Source organism: Fusarium redolens (assembly GCF_020744475.1).
Source record: "Fusarium redolens strain MPI-CAGE-AT-0023 chromosome Unknown BKA55scaffold_39, whole genome shotgun sequence".
Classification (NCBI taxonomy): domain Eukaryota; kingdom Fungi; phylum Ascomycota; class Sordariomycetes; order Hypocreales; family Nectriaceae; genus Fusarium; species Fusarium redolens.
Window position 1 is genome coordinate 56,269 of NW_025763702.1, and position 16,127 is coordinate 72,395.

General features: G+C 45.8%; 3 protein-coding genes across 3 annotated transcripts; 2 read left to right on the top strand and 1 right to left on the bottom strand.

Moving 5' to 3' along the window:
- Positions 1-517: 517 nt before the first annotated feature.
- Positions 518-1,003, top strand: BKA55DRAFT_587246 (uncharacterized protein). The gene has a single exon (XM_046194635.1). It carries the CDS (start codon positions 741-743, stop codon positions 936-938), a length of 198 nt encoding a protein of 65 aa, XP_046040918.1. The 5' UTR covers positions 518-740; the 3' UTR covers positions 939-1,003.
- A 2,178-nt stretch (positions 1,004-3,181) lies between these two features.
- Positions 3,182-4,615, top strand: BKA55DRAFT_744709 (uncharacterized protein; the record flags this gene model as incomplete). The annotated part of the gene is made up of 5 exons (XM_046201606.1): positions 3,182-3,627; positions 3,691-3,750; positions 3,804-3,838; positions 3,895-3,979; positions 4,268-4,615. The coding sequence occupies exons 1-5, from the start codon at positions 3,487-3,489 to the stop codon at positions 4,613-4,615; spliced, it is 669 nt and encodes a 222-aa protein (XP_046040919.1). The 5' UTR covers positions 3,182-3,486.
- A 2,614-nt stretch (positions 4,616-7,229) lies between these two features.
- Positions 7,230-9,065, bottom strand: BKA55DRAFT_530868 (ferric reductase like transmembrane component-domain-containing protein; the record flags this gene model as incomplete). The annotated part of the gene is made up of 1 exon (XM_046189173.1): positions 7,230-9,065. One exon carries the CDS (start codon positions 9,063-9,065, stop codon positions 7,230-7,232), a length of 1,836 nt encoding a protein of 611 aa, XP_046040920.1.
- Between the last annotated feature and the right edge of the window lie 7,062 nt (positions 9,066-16,127).

Genomic DNA, 16,127 nt, shown 5'->3' on the forward strand with positions numbered 1-16,127 from the left:
AGCGTAGTGAATTACTTCTTGAACAATTTTGCATTCCCAGCGCATGCCAGACAATTCGGAGTCAAGCTGCAGGCTTCGGGCTGGGACATTCCACTGGTGCCAAACGACGCCCCTTCAATGAATCTCACGACGGGTTTCAGTGGAACGAATGACAATAAGAGTGTCTAGCATTTGTCATTCAAATTGGGCTGCTTGCCGCTACCCATGCGGGAAGCCGAGTAGGTGAGCTAGGTCAACGCCCGTCATCGGTGTTGGGCCTCTAGATGCTGCCCCAACGCTGATGGCGTAAACTATTTGAAGAAGTTCCCTATTTCAATGGCCATGTATGCTCTATCTCTGTCGTGGATGCTTTTAGCAATAATGACTAGATGGGAAGTTTTTTATAGTATAAATGGACAATTTCAAGACACCAATATGTTTCGCTAATATCAACGCCCAATCAAAAAGCCCGGTACTCTTACAGCCGGAGTTAATATAGACTTTGTGCGGGGTCATTTCATACAGCACGTTATATGATCGAACCTTCCTTATGCTAGGGACGACCTTTGCCTGAAAGTCGTTTTGTTAATATCATATCAGCAAAAGCGGAAATCAGAATCTAGTACCTCAACGACAAGACTAACGTTTTCATGGTTATTTTGTCGCAGAATCTATCGGATATATCGCATGATGTACCGGCACCCACATCTAACGTCTCTCCAAGGCTCTGTCGCGAACAGCAAGATCTTATCGACTTGATTATGGGCGGAAGCAATGTCTTCTTCACCGGCTCAGCAGGCTGCGGCAAGTCCACCGTCTTAAAAGTTGTCGTTAAAGAGCTTCAAGCGAGACACAAAAAGGTTAACGTCGTTGCTCCCACCGGTCGTTCTGCGGTTCAAGTCAACAGCATGTCGACTTGGTCTTACGTTGGACACCCGATTTTCATAAATATCCGCTAGAAAGATTGAAAAAAGACGGATTTCGCAACTTTGTTGCGGGTCGTCTGAGAGGTACTGAAGTTCCCATCATTGATGAGATTAGCATGGTAGAGAATCACCACTTAGAACGTATGAATTTTTGCTTGCGATGCGATCACAACGGTCATGGATGGCGACGCTGTTTCGCGTGGGGGCGGCTATCTGGGAAGGCCGTGCAAATAGAAAGGAGGAGGACCGCTTTATAGATTGGTGCTCTTGATTACTAGTGGGAGATTTGTGGCTGAGACAGAAGCCATAACCGCAGAATCAGGTAGTGAGTGCATCATTAGAAGCTGTGAGCGTAATAATAACGACAGAGCAGGGTTGATTCAGAGCATTGTTTGTGCTGGGAGCAAAACAGCACGAGGTCCCTCGCTACAGAGATTTGGATTCAACAAAGATAAGCGTAGCAAGATAACGATTAAATGCAGTTTCTGTGGAACTCCCTCCTAGTGGCGACTATTTCAAGCCAAATGCCATGTGTATCTACCTACACTTGTAGTTCCCCTAATCGCCAGGGATGCCCTCTGCATTTTTATTCAGTTTACAGTCCCGTGCAAAAGTTCCGACACATCCGAGGTCCGGACCCCGCTTTCAATTAAACATCAACATCAACACCACAACTTCATCGCGTTATTTCTATAGGAAAAGATGCCTCGAATACGGCAAAAAACACATCATTCTCCTTGCAAAAGAACGAGGTTTGTGACGATGTACGAATCAGGTGTTCGCGTGCAGGATATCGCAGACAGTGAGGGGCTAAGTCGGCACGCGATCTATGGAGTCATTCGACGGTACCGTCACCAACAATCAGCAAAAGATTTACCTCGCTCTGGAAGGCCATCACGACTATCAGATATAGATAAAAATCATATCAAAATACTCATTGGAAGAAACGCTTTTATCTCATACCAAGAAATAATTGATTGCACCTGTTTGAACTGCAAAAGAAGCACAATTCGTCGCTGGCTTATCAATCAGAAGATACAACACAAGCTTGCACTTCGACGCCCGTTTCTCAGCGAAGAAAGTGCTCAATTGAGAAAAGCTTTCTGTGAAAAATATCGTCATGAAGATGAGTCTTTTTGGTATAGCTGGTGGTTTTCTGATGAGGTCTCTATCGACCGTACAGACGGTGACTATACCAAGTGGTCATTTTACTCTGCTGTAAGTCTAGCCCCTTCTATTTCAGAAGCTTCTTTTGACAACACCACAGGGTGAGAGACTCCATCAAGATAAGGTGCAGCCCTGTAGACGGCCTGCCAGACATTCTCAGATGTTCTTTGGTGCAATTCACTATGATAAGCCGTCTAGGATCGTCCCTCTTGCCGGCGATCCTGAGTCTGAGAGGGGAGGCGTAACAGGAAGGATTATTCTATCCTGTTTACAGTCTTATCTTCCCGGACTGGTCGAGGAAGGAGAGACTTTTCAGCACGACAACGCCCGTACATATAAATGCCGGAAAGTTCAGAATTGGCTGCTGCCCTGGGCAAGAAGAACAGGAGTCTTTCTTGCTGACTGGCCGCCATACAGCCCTGATCTCAACCCCATTGAAAATCTATGGAAAGTCCTGAAGAAGAGGATATGCGATAGATATCCTGAAATTGCTGCTTATCCAAAGTCTGCAGCAGCTTTGGCCCGGCTGATTGAAGCTGCAGAGGAGCTTTGGTCGGAGGTCGAAGATGAAGTGGTCAAAAACGTGATAAAATCGATGCCCGACCGGTTGAACGCCTGTTACAACGCAAATGGCTATTATACCAAGTATTAAACTATATTTCTGGAATCTCCTTTTAAGTCTCTACAGATTGATATATATATTATCTAAATTGAAGAATTATTGCCCATGCAATTGCAATCCGAAATGGCAGTATGAGATCGAGGTAGTTGGGGTGGATCCGGAATGTGTCGGAACTTTTGCACGCCCACTGTAACATGGTTAATTGCATGTTGTTTATATTGCGTAGTAGTGCTAGGTAAAAGTATATTTTTTTATAAAAACTTAATTATTCCTTTTAAGATAAGAGTTCTTCTTGGGTTTATATCTCTAGCTAATTTTATCTAGGACCTTCAGACTAACAGTCTGAATCTTGAAGATAAGGGGGATTCCCGGATTTTCCAACATTGCACAGAGGTTAGGCTCCACTACTGTAACGCATCCACCGGCGGAGTATACATTAGCTCCAAACTAACCAACCCGGTTCAGCAATTTCCGCTCCGTTCGTATCCAACGTTTTCTACGTCCTCGGCATATGCCGACATTATCAATAAGGAGTTTGGTTTTCTGTTAATCAACGCAACATATGGCAAATGATCTGATTAAGCCGGCTTTTCCTATTTGTCCGAATACAAGACGTCTCATAACTACCGGTGGTATACGTCTCCCCGTTCATAATTATCGCAGGGATATTTAATAGACATACCCCGTGGTAAGCCAGTCATCATTGCCTTCCCACGAGTTCCACTCAATACTGAGACCTAAATACTCCTTTGCTCCTAAAAAGCTATTCTTGATCTATTTCCACTTATCAAAATGCCTATTGTTGCTGTTCTCGGCGCCACAGGAACCCAGGGGGGTTCCGTGAGCCAAGCACTACTGGAGAGCTCTAAATGGCAGGTTCGCTGTATCTCCCGAAATCCTTCCAGTGAAGCAGCGAAAAAGCTCGCAGCGAAGGTATCCGAAATTTATTATTACCCCGATCTCACCTTCCTAGCTGATCATTCATTACACTTGTAGGGTGTGCAGGTAGTCCATGCCGACCCCGATGATGAAACAAGTCTTGTTAAAGCCTTCGAAGTTAGTGTTTTTAAACATCTCAGATATCTTTTTCTGACACCAATTCGACATAGGGAGCCACTGTCATATTTTGCGTGAGCAACTTTGGGTTGGTCACCACTTCTATGCTACTCAAGAGTTGTTGGACCTGACTGTTGCATTTAGCGAATTGGCCGTTGTTGAGCCCAGTCTGCAAGCGGCAGCTGACCACGAGCGTGACCAGCTTATCAAAGCTGCAAAGGCGGCAGCAGTAACTCCAATCCTTACTCATTTTATATGTAGCTAGCTGCCGCCAGTGTCCAAGTTATCGGGGGGGTCGCTTTAAGGTTCCGCACTTGGACTCAAAGCACGAAGCAGTCGACTACATCTAGGAGCACTATCCAAGCTTAGCAGTAAAGACTACGGTAGTCTGGCTAGGGTGGTATGTGTCTAACTTTACTTTCGAATTGTTCAAACCGCATTTCGTTGTAAGTGACCGTCACGAGTATAGGGACTTTCATTGACGTAGTTTTCTGATCATTTGGAACTCCACTTGTAGCCGAGCATCGAAAAGCATGCGTGGCTCCTGTCGAGCAAAGAAACCGCTCTATTGCCTGTTGCAGGAGACTCTCGCATCAACACTGGCGTTGTCGTAAGGGCTGTGTTGGAGCAGCCAGAAAAGACGCATGGCAAATTCATTCCCATCATCACAGAATACGTACCGATATCACGAGCCCTGGAAGCATGGGAGAAGACAACCAGCAGAAGTGCCATATACGGAGAGGTCTCCGATGAATCTTTTGCTAAGACTTTCGGAGCGTTCGGAACGGAAATGGCAGACCAGCTCAGGTTCAGTGAGGAATTCCCGGACTGGGGCAAACTGTTCCAGAGCGGACTATCACGGTAGACCAACTACATGTTCGGCATCAACATGTTGGACTTGAGGCAGCGTTGGAATCTCTTAAGGCTCAGCTATAATGTATTCAGCCTGTTGGGGTCTTGGCTTGTATTTCCAACTAAGCGAAAGAACTATATAAGCTCGAGAGCTAAGAAGTCATACTCGTTTACCCTCTTTACGGTATTTTCCATATCTATTTAGGTTTAGGATGCTTGTTAGAGTCGTCTAATCAGTTGTTGATATACTGGGGAGAGAGTATTATTATGATAAACTGACTAATTTTTAAATATTAAGTTAAGAATTTATAGGTTTTATATTCAGAGGTTAAGTGTGATAGTCGCACCTAGCTATCACACTACGGGGCAAGAGATTGGGCTATAATCATGCCGGAGAGTATACACTTGATCAGTGCGTGCAGCTCTGCATTGACGATGCGAGATGTAATCTCTTTGCTTATGGCGATACGATTTGCGAGCTATGGGATGGAGAATATGCCAGCTCAGGGGACGCTGCGCCCTACAAGTGGTACGAGTTGGATTATTTCTGTGTGGAGAGGGTACCGGAACCTTAAAGGACGATGGACAACTGAGAGGGGCTTGTATGACTTGACTCACTGAAGTCGAACGGTCAACAAAGGACCATGTTTTCTTTCAAACCCTCGGAGCTACAACATATTTTCTTTCGTGATATAAAGTTTGACAAGACTTGCTTGCAGCCTGCGCAAATAGGCATGTGCGATGCCTAAAGTATAAACGGAAAAAACCGCCTGAATTCCCGTCATCACTAGAAGCTCATTTCTGGATTTCCAGTCACTCACAAGACTCATCAAGAAAAACAAGAAACTATCGTCAATATAGAGTTTTTAGTCGACCTATCATAAATACTACCGACTGCCGCAGTCTCGTCCCATACTCAATCACAACAACACAGAGGGTATTCCAGCATGGCTTCATCATCCAGCGACATGATGAGCCCCGCTCCCACTCTATGGGCGTTGCTCCCTATGGAACTTCGATTGCAAATCTGGGGAAATGTCATTCCACAACAGCCACATCGAGACACAAAACTTGCCCGTTGTTCTTGCGTTTCTTCCGAATGGCAAGTATATTTCGAAAGATTCACCTTCCGACGCCTTCTGATTGAGACTTCTGACTTGGGCTACTTCTCCTACGTCACCAGAGGCACAAAGAGAGCGAGGTTGTCTTATATCTGCTATCTATGTCTGAGAATCAGGTTGCGCGGCTACGATTATCCAGAATGCAACGTGGCAGAGTGTGACGCAGCCATAAACATGTGAGCTTACTGGGAGCGTTTGTATCTGACTTGTCCCTAACATTATTGCGCAGAAATAATCTACATCATTATTCTAGCACTAAATTTAAGTAAAATAGGACTTTTATGCGCCTTAATTAGGCTATTGCCCCTATTTTCCTCTTTTACTTAAAAGAAGGTATATAGTAAAATTACTATAGCTTTACTTTTAGTAATAGAGGGGGCACTTAACTATCTAATTAGTACTTAATTTCTAACCCTATAGAATTCTTATAGAGTTTAATGCAATTATTAAGAGCCTTATAATATATAATATAATGTCTTAATTTCGTGGCAAACTATTTGTAACCGCATCTCATTGGTGTCCTGACATATATCTTACGTACTTGAATCTTGGCCTCGATCTTAATAAATCTGCTTTCGTTGTATTATAGCTATCAAGCAAATTACCTGGTCGAGGTAGTGAAGTTACTAGTATTCGTTACCTTAATACCGAACTTTCTATATGCAATGTTTTCTCCTACGGAGGAAGAATGACAATTGTGATTAGTTATAATAAGGCCAGGGCATCGAATAACTATTCTTTTTATATTGTTCGATATCTGCGCCAAATCTCATCCCTACCGCATATGCAACATTCGACGATCTGACTTCCCCGTTGACGACGGTGTTGTTTCGAAACCCTCTCCTTTTCCACCTTGACATGCCAACTACGGCTAACGGTGACTTCCTTCTATTCGTGTTTCACTTTGCGCTTGCATCGAACAAGCGGCCGGAAACACTGCCACTGGGTTGATTCGGCCTCTGGGTCTCTTTCTGTTCGATACAATTGGGCTTTTTATTGTTGCGCGGCCAGAGAGTTGTATTCACACCTTAAACCGGTCCTTCGTATTCCTAAGACTGCACCACACCGCAGCGTCGCTATGCTCAAGGACCATGCTCTGGGCCGCGGCCATGATTCCCCTCGCCGCCGTCCAGCTATTCATCATGGACATTGGCGGCCCTGCGCGCCAACTGGCACAGTCATGCAAAAGACTTCATCCTATCCGACGCGCATGACAACTGCGACTTGACCTTTACCATATACAGACGCTACCAGCTCTCGGCCGTCCCCTACGATGACTTCATATCACCCGTCCTGCAGTATATTGCCCTAGGGGATTATAGAAAGCATTTGCGACATGTTTGGGACGAGACGGTGTAGAACTGCCTGGACTGGCACCCCGGATGGAAGGCACGAACACAAAGCCGGACGACGGAGCTATAACAAAGAGATGGGAACCTGCGTTACCACAGAAATATGTACAAAAGCACAACAAAGCCAGTCAGCTGCTGTCTCGCCACGCAGCAATCACCATGTAAAGCTCTCCTCAACGAAGTCCACCACCGTCTCCGCCTGCATCGCGCCTACCGCACCTCTCACGTCATCAGCCAGCCCACCAGGTCCGCAAACCGTGACGCACATGGCGCCGACCTGTTCTTCGATCTCCTTGGCGAGCAAGGCCAGCACGTTAGGCCGTCCAGTGTACATTCGCACCGTGGTGCTGGCGTTGGTGATGTCGCGCGGGTTCCGGGGCCGCGTGACAAAGACATGGAGGCAGAGGATGTCCTTCCGATGAGGAATGCTCAGGATCGTGTCCATATAGGGGCGAACCCACTCGAGTGACTCATACTCGCGGATGATCCAGACGAGAGTGATGCGGCGTGTGGCCACGATGCCTGCGTTGTAGCCCTCGAGTAGGTGTCGGATGTACGAGAGTTGGTGGGTGATGCCCGTGGAGCCGGCAAAGAGAACGGCATGGCCGTATGAGTCGAGGCTGTGGTGTCCGGCATAGGGACCCTCGAAGGCAGCCTTGAGCCGGATGCTATGGCCGGCCTGGCTCGCCCTGTTGAAGAGCTTGCGGGTCATGCCCGTTTGTGCGCCGACGATGAATGACACGGCCGTCGATACATTGGCCTGGTCCAGGGAGGCGAGAGGTTCCTTCTCTGAGGTGGGCAGCTGTGTGCTGGACAGGTGGTTGACCCAGGCGATGGAGAATGGGTGGCTCTCCCAGGAGTTGACACCCCAGAACCTTAAGTACGCGTGCGTGCCAGGCTTGATGTCCATGTACTTTGGGAGCGTCAGCGTCACTCGTGTGACTTCTCCCGACATGGGCTCGCATATAGCATACGTAAGGCCTCTTCCGGACCAGTTTGCTTGAGCAAGGCGTATCACGCGGGCAAGGCGGTCAGCGAACCAGAGGGCCATAATGGTCATGATCCAGGATAGCTCAGGAAGACCTCCCGGGATACTGGCAGATGTGCAATGAGCCCAGGTGCACACAAAGGCAATGGTTGCCAGGATAATGTGGGTGTTGAGGAAGGTCTCGTAGAAAGCGTAGCGGATGGATGACAGGGACTGAATGAGCATCATAACCACAGCAACCGTGCCCAGTGTGCCGGACCCGATGAAAAGGCCGCCCGTAATGGCACGCCTGACATACTCCCAACCGTTATCTGCGACAGCCACAATCGCCCAGGCGATGCTGTGAATGACCACCTCGAGCACCACAATGCGGCCAATCCATCGGTGCAACAGATTACATGTATCAAAACTGATCTTGAGGACAGGGATGAGCGGGTTGTTCCGCCCGGCCAGGATGATGAGCGGCACCATGTTGACGAGAGCCAAGGTGCCCGAGCGGCCTCGCAGCTCGGCGCAGAAGGCGTAGCAGTTGTCATTAGCCCAGTTTAGGACGAACATATATGTGATGTTACTGCCCAGGTAGACGACGAGGAGGGCCATGTGCAACCGCGAGGGCAGGGTGCCGACGCTGATAGCCGAGGAGAGGCGAAATCCCCTACTGTGTCGCTTTTTCCACAGCGGCGCGTAAATGACATGCTTCTTCGCAGCGGGCATCCAACTCCACTGCGATATTCTCCAGTATCCTTGCTTCTCTCGGGTGACGGACATGGCCGAGATCAACCGCAGCTGTGCCCAGAAAATCTCCAGTATGCGGATGGTCAAGACGACGAGGGCGATGATGCCCAGGGTCCACCACAGAGCTTCCTTGAACAGCATATTCTGGGCCTGGTTGATACCGTTCACGCCTGAGTAATAGGGTGCAATGGTTGAAGTCGATTCTACCTCTGGGTGAGACAGATCCGGTCCTTGAACCTCGATGGTAGTCGATGCCGATGAAATCATTGCCTCGATCCCGTCGGTCCGGGGCCGGTGGAAGTCCATAGTTGTCGTTGTACACAGTTAACGGGTTCCTGAGTGGGTAGAAAGGGAGGAAAGGACGAACGTGTTCTGGTTCAGCCGCCTTCTTTAGCGTTCCAGGATACCTGTAAGAAGCACAATGTTGAGGAGGAAAACGACGTCAGAAATGAAAGCCATGGTGAGAAGAGATCCGGGAAAGGGGTATTTTCTTCAGAGAAGCTCGGGTCTCAAGCCTGATGCCGCCTCAAGTCGCAAAGAGGGAGAGGAGAGTGGTGCAACTGTGCGAGAGAAGATGAAACAGACGGCGTGCTAGGAGAAGATAGGCACAGCGGTAAAGATTATTAAAGTTGGAAGAGCCTTCTTAGCTAACTGAACCCCAGTCTCGAGAAGATGCTAAGACAGGACTGACATGGCGGAGCGGACGCTCTGTCGTATAGATGCTCCAGCGTGACAACGAAGCGCAGCGACGCAGCCAGGAACATGACTAGGATGATAGCACCAGCGTAGCCGGCCCCCGCGTCGGCGTTAGAGGCGGGATCCAGAGCGCATCCCAGTCCCAACACAGAATGAGATGCTCATACTGCCCATGCCATCCATACCAGCCGCCGCCGTCGCAGACGACGCCTTGTCGTGGCCGACGGCAGTGACTGGTGCTACCACCTGCGATGCAACCAGGCTCGGGATTGCGGTCGTTGCGGTGGCTTCCTGGGTACCGTCTATGTCCGCTTAACTTCTCGGCTCTCCGGAACTTCACGACGGTGGAGGAACAACTTCCTCGTGTGCCGGGTGTTCCCGATTGTGGACTAGAGGACCGCTACGAGTGGCAAGAAAATTCGAAAAAAAGGGGTGAATCAGTGGAGTGTAGTGGGTTAAATGTATGATCGACGGAGGCTCGACAGCGAAAAAAAGGAACGGATTGCGACCAGCGCTAGCTACGGACAAATCAAAGGAATGGGGAGAAGGAAGTTGGCTGACTGTTAAAAGTATGGATATGGACCTCTTTTCACTACCTGCCCCTCAGTTGGCGGGTGGAGCCCTTGCGAGCGGGTAGAATCTGTAGATCACTGTCTTCGTGAAACAAATGTAACAGGCTGTGTCGCCAGCCACTTAATAGTAACCGTATTTTGGTGTGGCATGCTCCTCAACCACGCCAAAAACGCAGACAGACGCGGCTTTTTTGCACAGGGAGTGGCTTTAATCCTCAAAATCATGTAAAGCCTGCATGCTTGTTGGCTCCCTACAAGAAGGGAAAAATAATGTCTTCGTGATTTTTTTTTCAGCGGAGGGGACGGAGGCCCCTTGACACCACTGTGGCTAATCCGTTGATGTACTTCCAGGGATCCGAGTCAGGGATTGATACTTAGCTTACGTAGTCACCGCCGATTTAGCACCCCAGCTGGAGCAAATGGGACATTTGTGCGGGGTTTAGTGTTGTGTCCTGGCTGGACGACACGGAGGAGGGGGTGGCGAAATGGTTAGCTCCAGACTAACAAGATTCGGAACTTAGATTAGTAGAGTGCAGAATAAGGCAGGGCGTTAATACTATGAAGCGTATAAACACGCCTCGTGTATCTCCTTTGCTGTGCGCAGACTCCTGCTGGCCAACGGACCCACTGTTATATCATTAACAGCTATAGCTTTATTTGGCTGTAATAATGTATAATCTTGTTATAACCTTATAGGTAAGGAACTTGCCACTTCTGCGAAACTTAGTAGTTAGCAAAGTTTTCTCTAATACTTTAGCTGCACAGTATACTATTACTCCCACTTATCTATTACTTGCTTATTCTGTATGTTATAAGGATGTTCAAGCTATCAATATGTCTTTAATGGTCACCTTCTCACGATTAATAATAGTCTACCTCTTTCAACACTATAGAATGCGCTTTAAAAAGTACTTTTTTTTTTGGGGGGGGGGGAATGTTTTGCACTATTATAAAAGTTTAAAGTCAAAGACAAATTGCTCCTAAAACCATCTGATGGCCCAAATAAAAATAAGCTTTATCTCAGATCATACAATTACAATAACAAAGTTTTCTTGCTGTTCCCTCACTATAAATCCCTCTCCATATATGCGTCGATATGTAGTATCCATTCCGTTTCATATTTAGTATAAACTCAATCTTTCCTACTAACTCGAGGATGTGATTCCTTGCCATATCCAATACTTGCCCTCTGCTGAGAACCCGGTCAAGGCTGGCTATCATATCCCTGTCAGCAAGGCTACATGCCTGGGCCGCTGGCAGAACTGCGAGAAGCCTTTCAAACTGCGTCTTGAGTCGGGCACGGTATTGTTTCTCGACAAAGTTAGGACTTTCTCGGGCGTGTGCTTGATTGCTGGGAGCTGCGCTACGACTCTTGCGGTTCTTTGATTTGCGTGATGCTGATCGAAGTTGAAGTTGAAGTTGAGCGTCGGGAACAGAAAGTGAAATATCCTTGCTGAGGGGTTGTTGACTCGATGGGTTGCTCGCCTTTTCAGGACGAGCCAAAGGCCCGCCCGGCTCTCTCCTCAGCGGGTCTGTGTTAGCCTCGTGGCAGATATAGTCAAGGTTCATCTCAAGACTTGGTTGACAGACCATAGAGCGATGGGCTTGCAATAAATCAGAAAGTCCAGATAACCCGAATATGTTATTAAAATACCCAGAAGCTACAAAATCATGCACACAAGCCAAATATACAAAGTGCCGTATTCTGTAAATATGGTGATATCAACCCGAGCGTATCGTCGATCAGTAATGCAAGTAGGGATAGGTGATGGGTTTAGGTTCTCGGGTTTTACTTATATTTGGAGAGATCTAACTAATTAGAGCAGGAATAAAAGAGATAACTAATTAAACTACAAATAAAACATATAGTCTTTACTTAGCATCCTTGCTTTACAGATAATACTAAATAAGATAAGATAGAGGGAAAACTATAATAATATTAATCTAAACCGATATAACCTTTACTAGAGAAAACGCCTCTTAACTTCCTTTATATTTAGGAATAAGTATTACCAAATAAATACCTTAGATTAAGGTAGCTAAGGTTTCATATCTATAAATAGTTTCTCTTAAACTTCTATAAGTAGCTTAAAAAAAAAGCAATTATATTCGTTAGTTAACCATCAGATATATAAGACTATTTCAGGGAAATTAAAGTAAAAGGGGCTGCTCTCTTATAACTCTAGCTACTGCCATCATCAGCAGGCGCTAAAGTAGAAAAGGGCTATAAATACCAAAGTCTATTAAGGCTCTATATACTATAATTAAGGAAACACTTTATTATTTAATTCTTATAAGATAGGTTGCCGGGCACTTTTACTTGAAGAAAAGCAAGCACGTACTCGAGAACGTATATAAAAGCAGAGACTCAAGCAACGATATACAAACCGGCAGATCGGTTATATCTAAGACGATTCAAACTACTCTATAGCCTGTCGGGGGAATGGTACCAATGGCATGCTCTTGGCTACCGAAAGTATGGTTGAACCTGGTCCTAATGAAGCTTTCCCTCATCATCACCATTGCCTTTTAATTTGTTTTTCTGTCATCCCTTCACCAGAGTGACTAAAACTCCTCTTCTGACCTACCTTAGTTATAGCAAGCGCAATTCGAGCTCAGGAGACTCCCGTAACGACGTGCACCGTTTTAGATGACACATTCTTACTGCCGTCATCTACGCCATCCTCCTCGCAGCGACCGCTTTCACACCTGTGTAGTCCAATCATGGCACCTGAGAACAGCCTCACGGTAGCGCCAGCCATGTCATTGCCCGCTTCCGATGTTGAACCTAATGACCTGGGTTTTATACCCCGGAATACACTTCAGTTCACTTCATCACAGCCCAGCCATTTTGCTCCATTGCCCCTGCCACCGATACGAGGCATCAGCGGGAGGCTCCTCCCTCACAATTCTATTCATATATGCCCAATTCTTCGGCCTTGGCATGTTTCATCCAAGCTCTACCCTCGCAGGGAATTTACGACAACCCCGAATTCATTGAGCGTGGCAGTGAAGTGTATGACCTATTCCTGTATTCTGTTTACAGTCTACCCAACTGATGTCTTTAGAGTTTATCGCTTGCAAGGATAATGTTTATACCAATGAAAAACCCTAAAACTAATACAGCCAGCTAGAGACGACTTATGACAACGAGAGGAAAGGCGGGTAAAGTCTGGTAAATAGGTTACTATATTACAATGAAGCTCACAAAACTCTAACTTATAGGGGTTATACGCGTACCCGCGTCGCGCGATAGGTTGTAGGCCAACGCTGAAAAGATCCTGACTCCAAATTTCAATTCCCATTTATATGTATATATCCATCACGCATTTCTAAGTGCAAGTTAGAGGACTGCTTCCTAGACAGGATATGATAGAGTCGCTTGATCTTATATACTTTCACTCCGCCCTTTGCATACTTATATGCAAGTCGTGCAAATCCGTATTCGCAACTTCTATCTGCAGCCATGTCTGCATATTCTACAGGGAGCTCGCCCTTTCAAAACAAGAGCTGAAAAAGTATAAGGAATCCTTCTAGGACCTATCTCCTATCTGTAACTGCAATATTATCCGGAACCTACAGCCTAGCTTGCAAGACCCAGCAATCCCTTACCTCCCCCTCTATCTCGATAGCATCCTATACCTCTGCTACAAGGATTAGAAGCAACCGTATATATATCGCTCTAAAACGCATATATAAGAGCATCTTCGTCTCGTCTTTAGATAATAATCCCACTGCCGTGGCTAGCGTTATAAGAACGGCATCCTTGAAGCCTGCCAGAAAGAAGGAGTCGCATGCATACCAGTCACTTGCCAGATGCTTTTCAAATCATCGAGCAATAGACGTTACTTCCTAGTTCTAGCACCAGAATTAGAGTCTATATCAGTATCAGAGCCTATATTATTAGAGATCTTGCATATGCTTGTTTTAATAGTGGACGGCTCTGGCGAACTGGATGCTGGAGCTTTATCGGCATACTTGCAATCTTCCCTCCTGCTAGAAACACTTATAGAAGAGAAACTCACCCAAGCTTCTCATCTAGCCGCGACCCCAGTTTAGCATATGCAAGATCAGTTACAGCGTGAAGTCAGCCTAATATCAGAGCAGTATAGGTAGATTCAGTTCACAGAATAGGGGCGGTATCTGGCAGAATATCTACTAAAAGCCGCCGCCCGCTTACTTAATCTTCTATTAGAAGAGAGCTAGAATAGTAGTGATATAAATAGAGACGGCTACTACGGTAATAAGCATGAGAGGCAGCTCTAAAGTGAATACGTTCTATAGCATATTCTAGCAGCTTTAAAACGCCTCGTAGAACAAGCAAGAATAACCATAACAGATAGCAAATTCAACGTCTTCGATTAGCATCATCTAAACTCCTTCCTTCCACGCCAGGCCTTAGGGAAACCATTCTTCCATAAGCTTCAGGATAACATATATATAAGATATATCAGAGTAGCGCAGAAGCTCATCTATTTTATATACCAAAGAGCATAGGCGAGGAGCGGCCTAAGTCTCCCATTTTGGCTTACTAAGGCTTAGACAACTGCATTAACCGAAACTATCTACGCCGCTGTAGCATTATAGAACATATTGGCTAATAGCGAGAGCGATTGTATATATATAAAAGAAATATAAATAAGGCTTAAAGATAACCTATTAATATTTTATATATTACTCCTAGACTATGACCTATATTAGGATATATATAAAAGCCCTATTATCAGCTTCCTTGCAGTTCTGGCTATATAGGAAACTGATTCTGGGGTAAGACTGCCTTATCCCTGCCTCTATAAAGCTATATATTATATACTATATCTCTCAGCCTTTGTTAAGATCTCCTAGCTCCTTATTGCCAAGCGAGCTCTACTAGTAGTCTAGTAAGATAAATTTAAGTACCTAGGACTTGCCTTAGAGGATATATAGTGCCGATTTATAGTAAAAGGGATAAGGTCCCCTATCTATTAAGTGCAGAAACTTTAAGCATATAGGAAAGCCATTAAGAACACTATAACCTCAATCAGACACATCTAGTAGTCTAATAACAACAAAATGCTCTTATATAAAGATACCTAGTTTACTATAATGCAACTGCAAAGTCTAGTTTTAACAGAACTTAAGATTGCCTAGGCACAGCTCTCCAACCTTCTCCTTATTCACCCAGAAGATGACGATCAAGAACTAGTAGTGCCTTCGCTAAGTCTCCGGTTACTGGCTGACAATCCGGCCGAGTCAGCCCCAGGGTAGAGCTTCATATGCTACCTTAAGAATATAGCATTATATAGATATAAGAAGTAGCTTTTAAATAGAATCCTATAGACTAGCTAGCTCTATAACGACTTCTTCTAGGTGCTAAAACGAGCTATATAGCGCGAATAAGCTATAAGCGAATACGTCGCCAACGCTAATAGGTTCCTAGAGAGGCTTCTTCTCCTCATCCATATTACGGGCGGTCAGCCAGCGAGAGGCACCGAACTGCTATCCATTCGGCATCGAAATTCGATTAATGGCTAAGATAGAAGAAATATCTTTCTTAAAAGCGGCCTTGTTAGCTTCGTGATATATTACCATAAGGGATATAATATCAATAGCTCGACTAAGATTATTTACCGATATCTTCTGCTTAAGGTTAGCGAGCTTGTCATTTATTATATATAGTTAGTAGTACCATTTCTTAACCAGCTCCATATTCTGGTAATAGGCTCTGCCCTAAAAAAACTAGGTTCGTCATACCTCTGGGGAGAGTCAACAAAACCGCCAGATAAGTCGCCAGGGGAATGGGCCATCAACTATACAAAACCAGACTTAGCTATAGCCATAGAGAAGCCCTGGCTATCTACCAGGCTATCTAAAATACTCGTGCAGGAATTCTAGCAATTAATTCTTACGAAGGTGATAATTCTGATCTGGCGTTATGCGGCTATTGCAATTTCACGTCGTTATCTTCGCCAGGCTAAGTTTAAACGAGATTTTATTGAGGCTGTTACATAGGCATGGAACGACGAAATGGCCGCTTATCCTACTAGGTTAGCTGGGCTTACTTATGCACGGGGCTTAGATG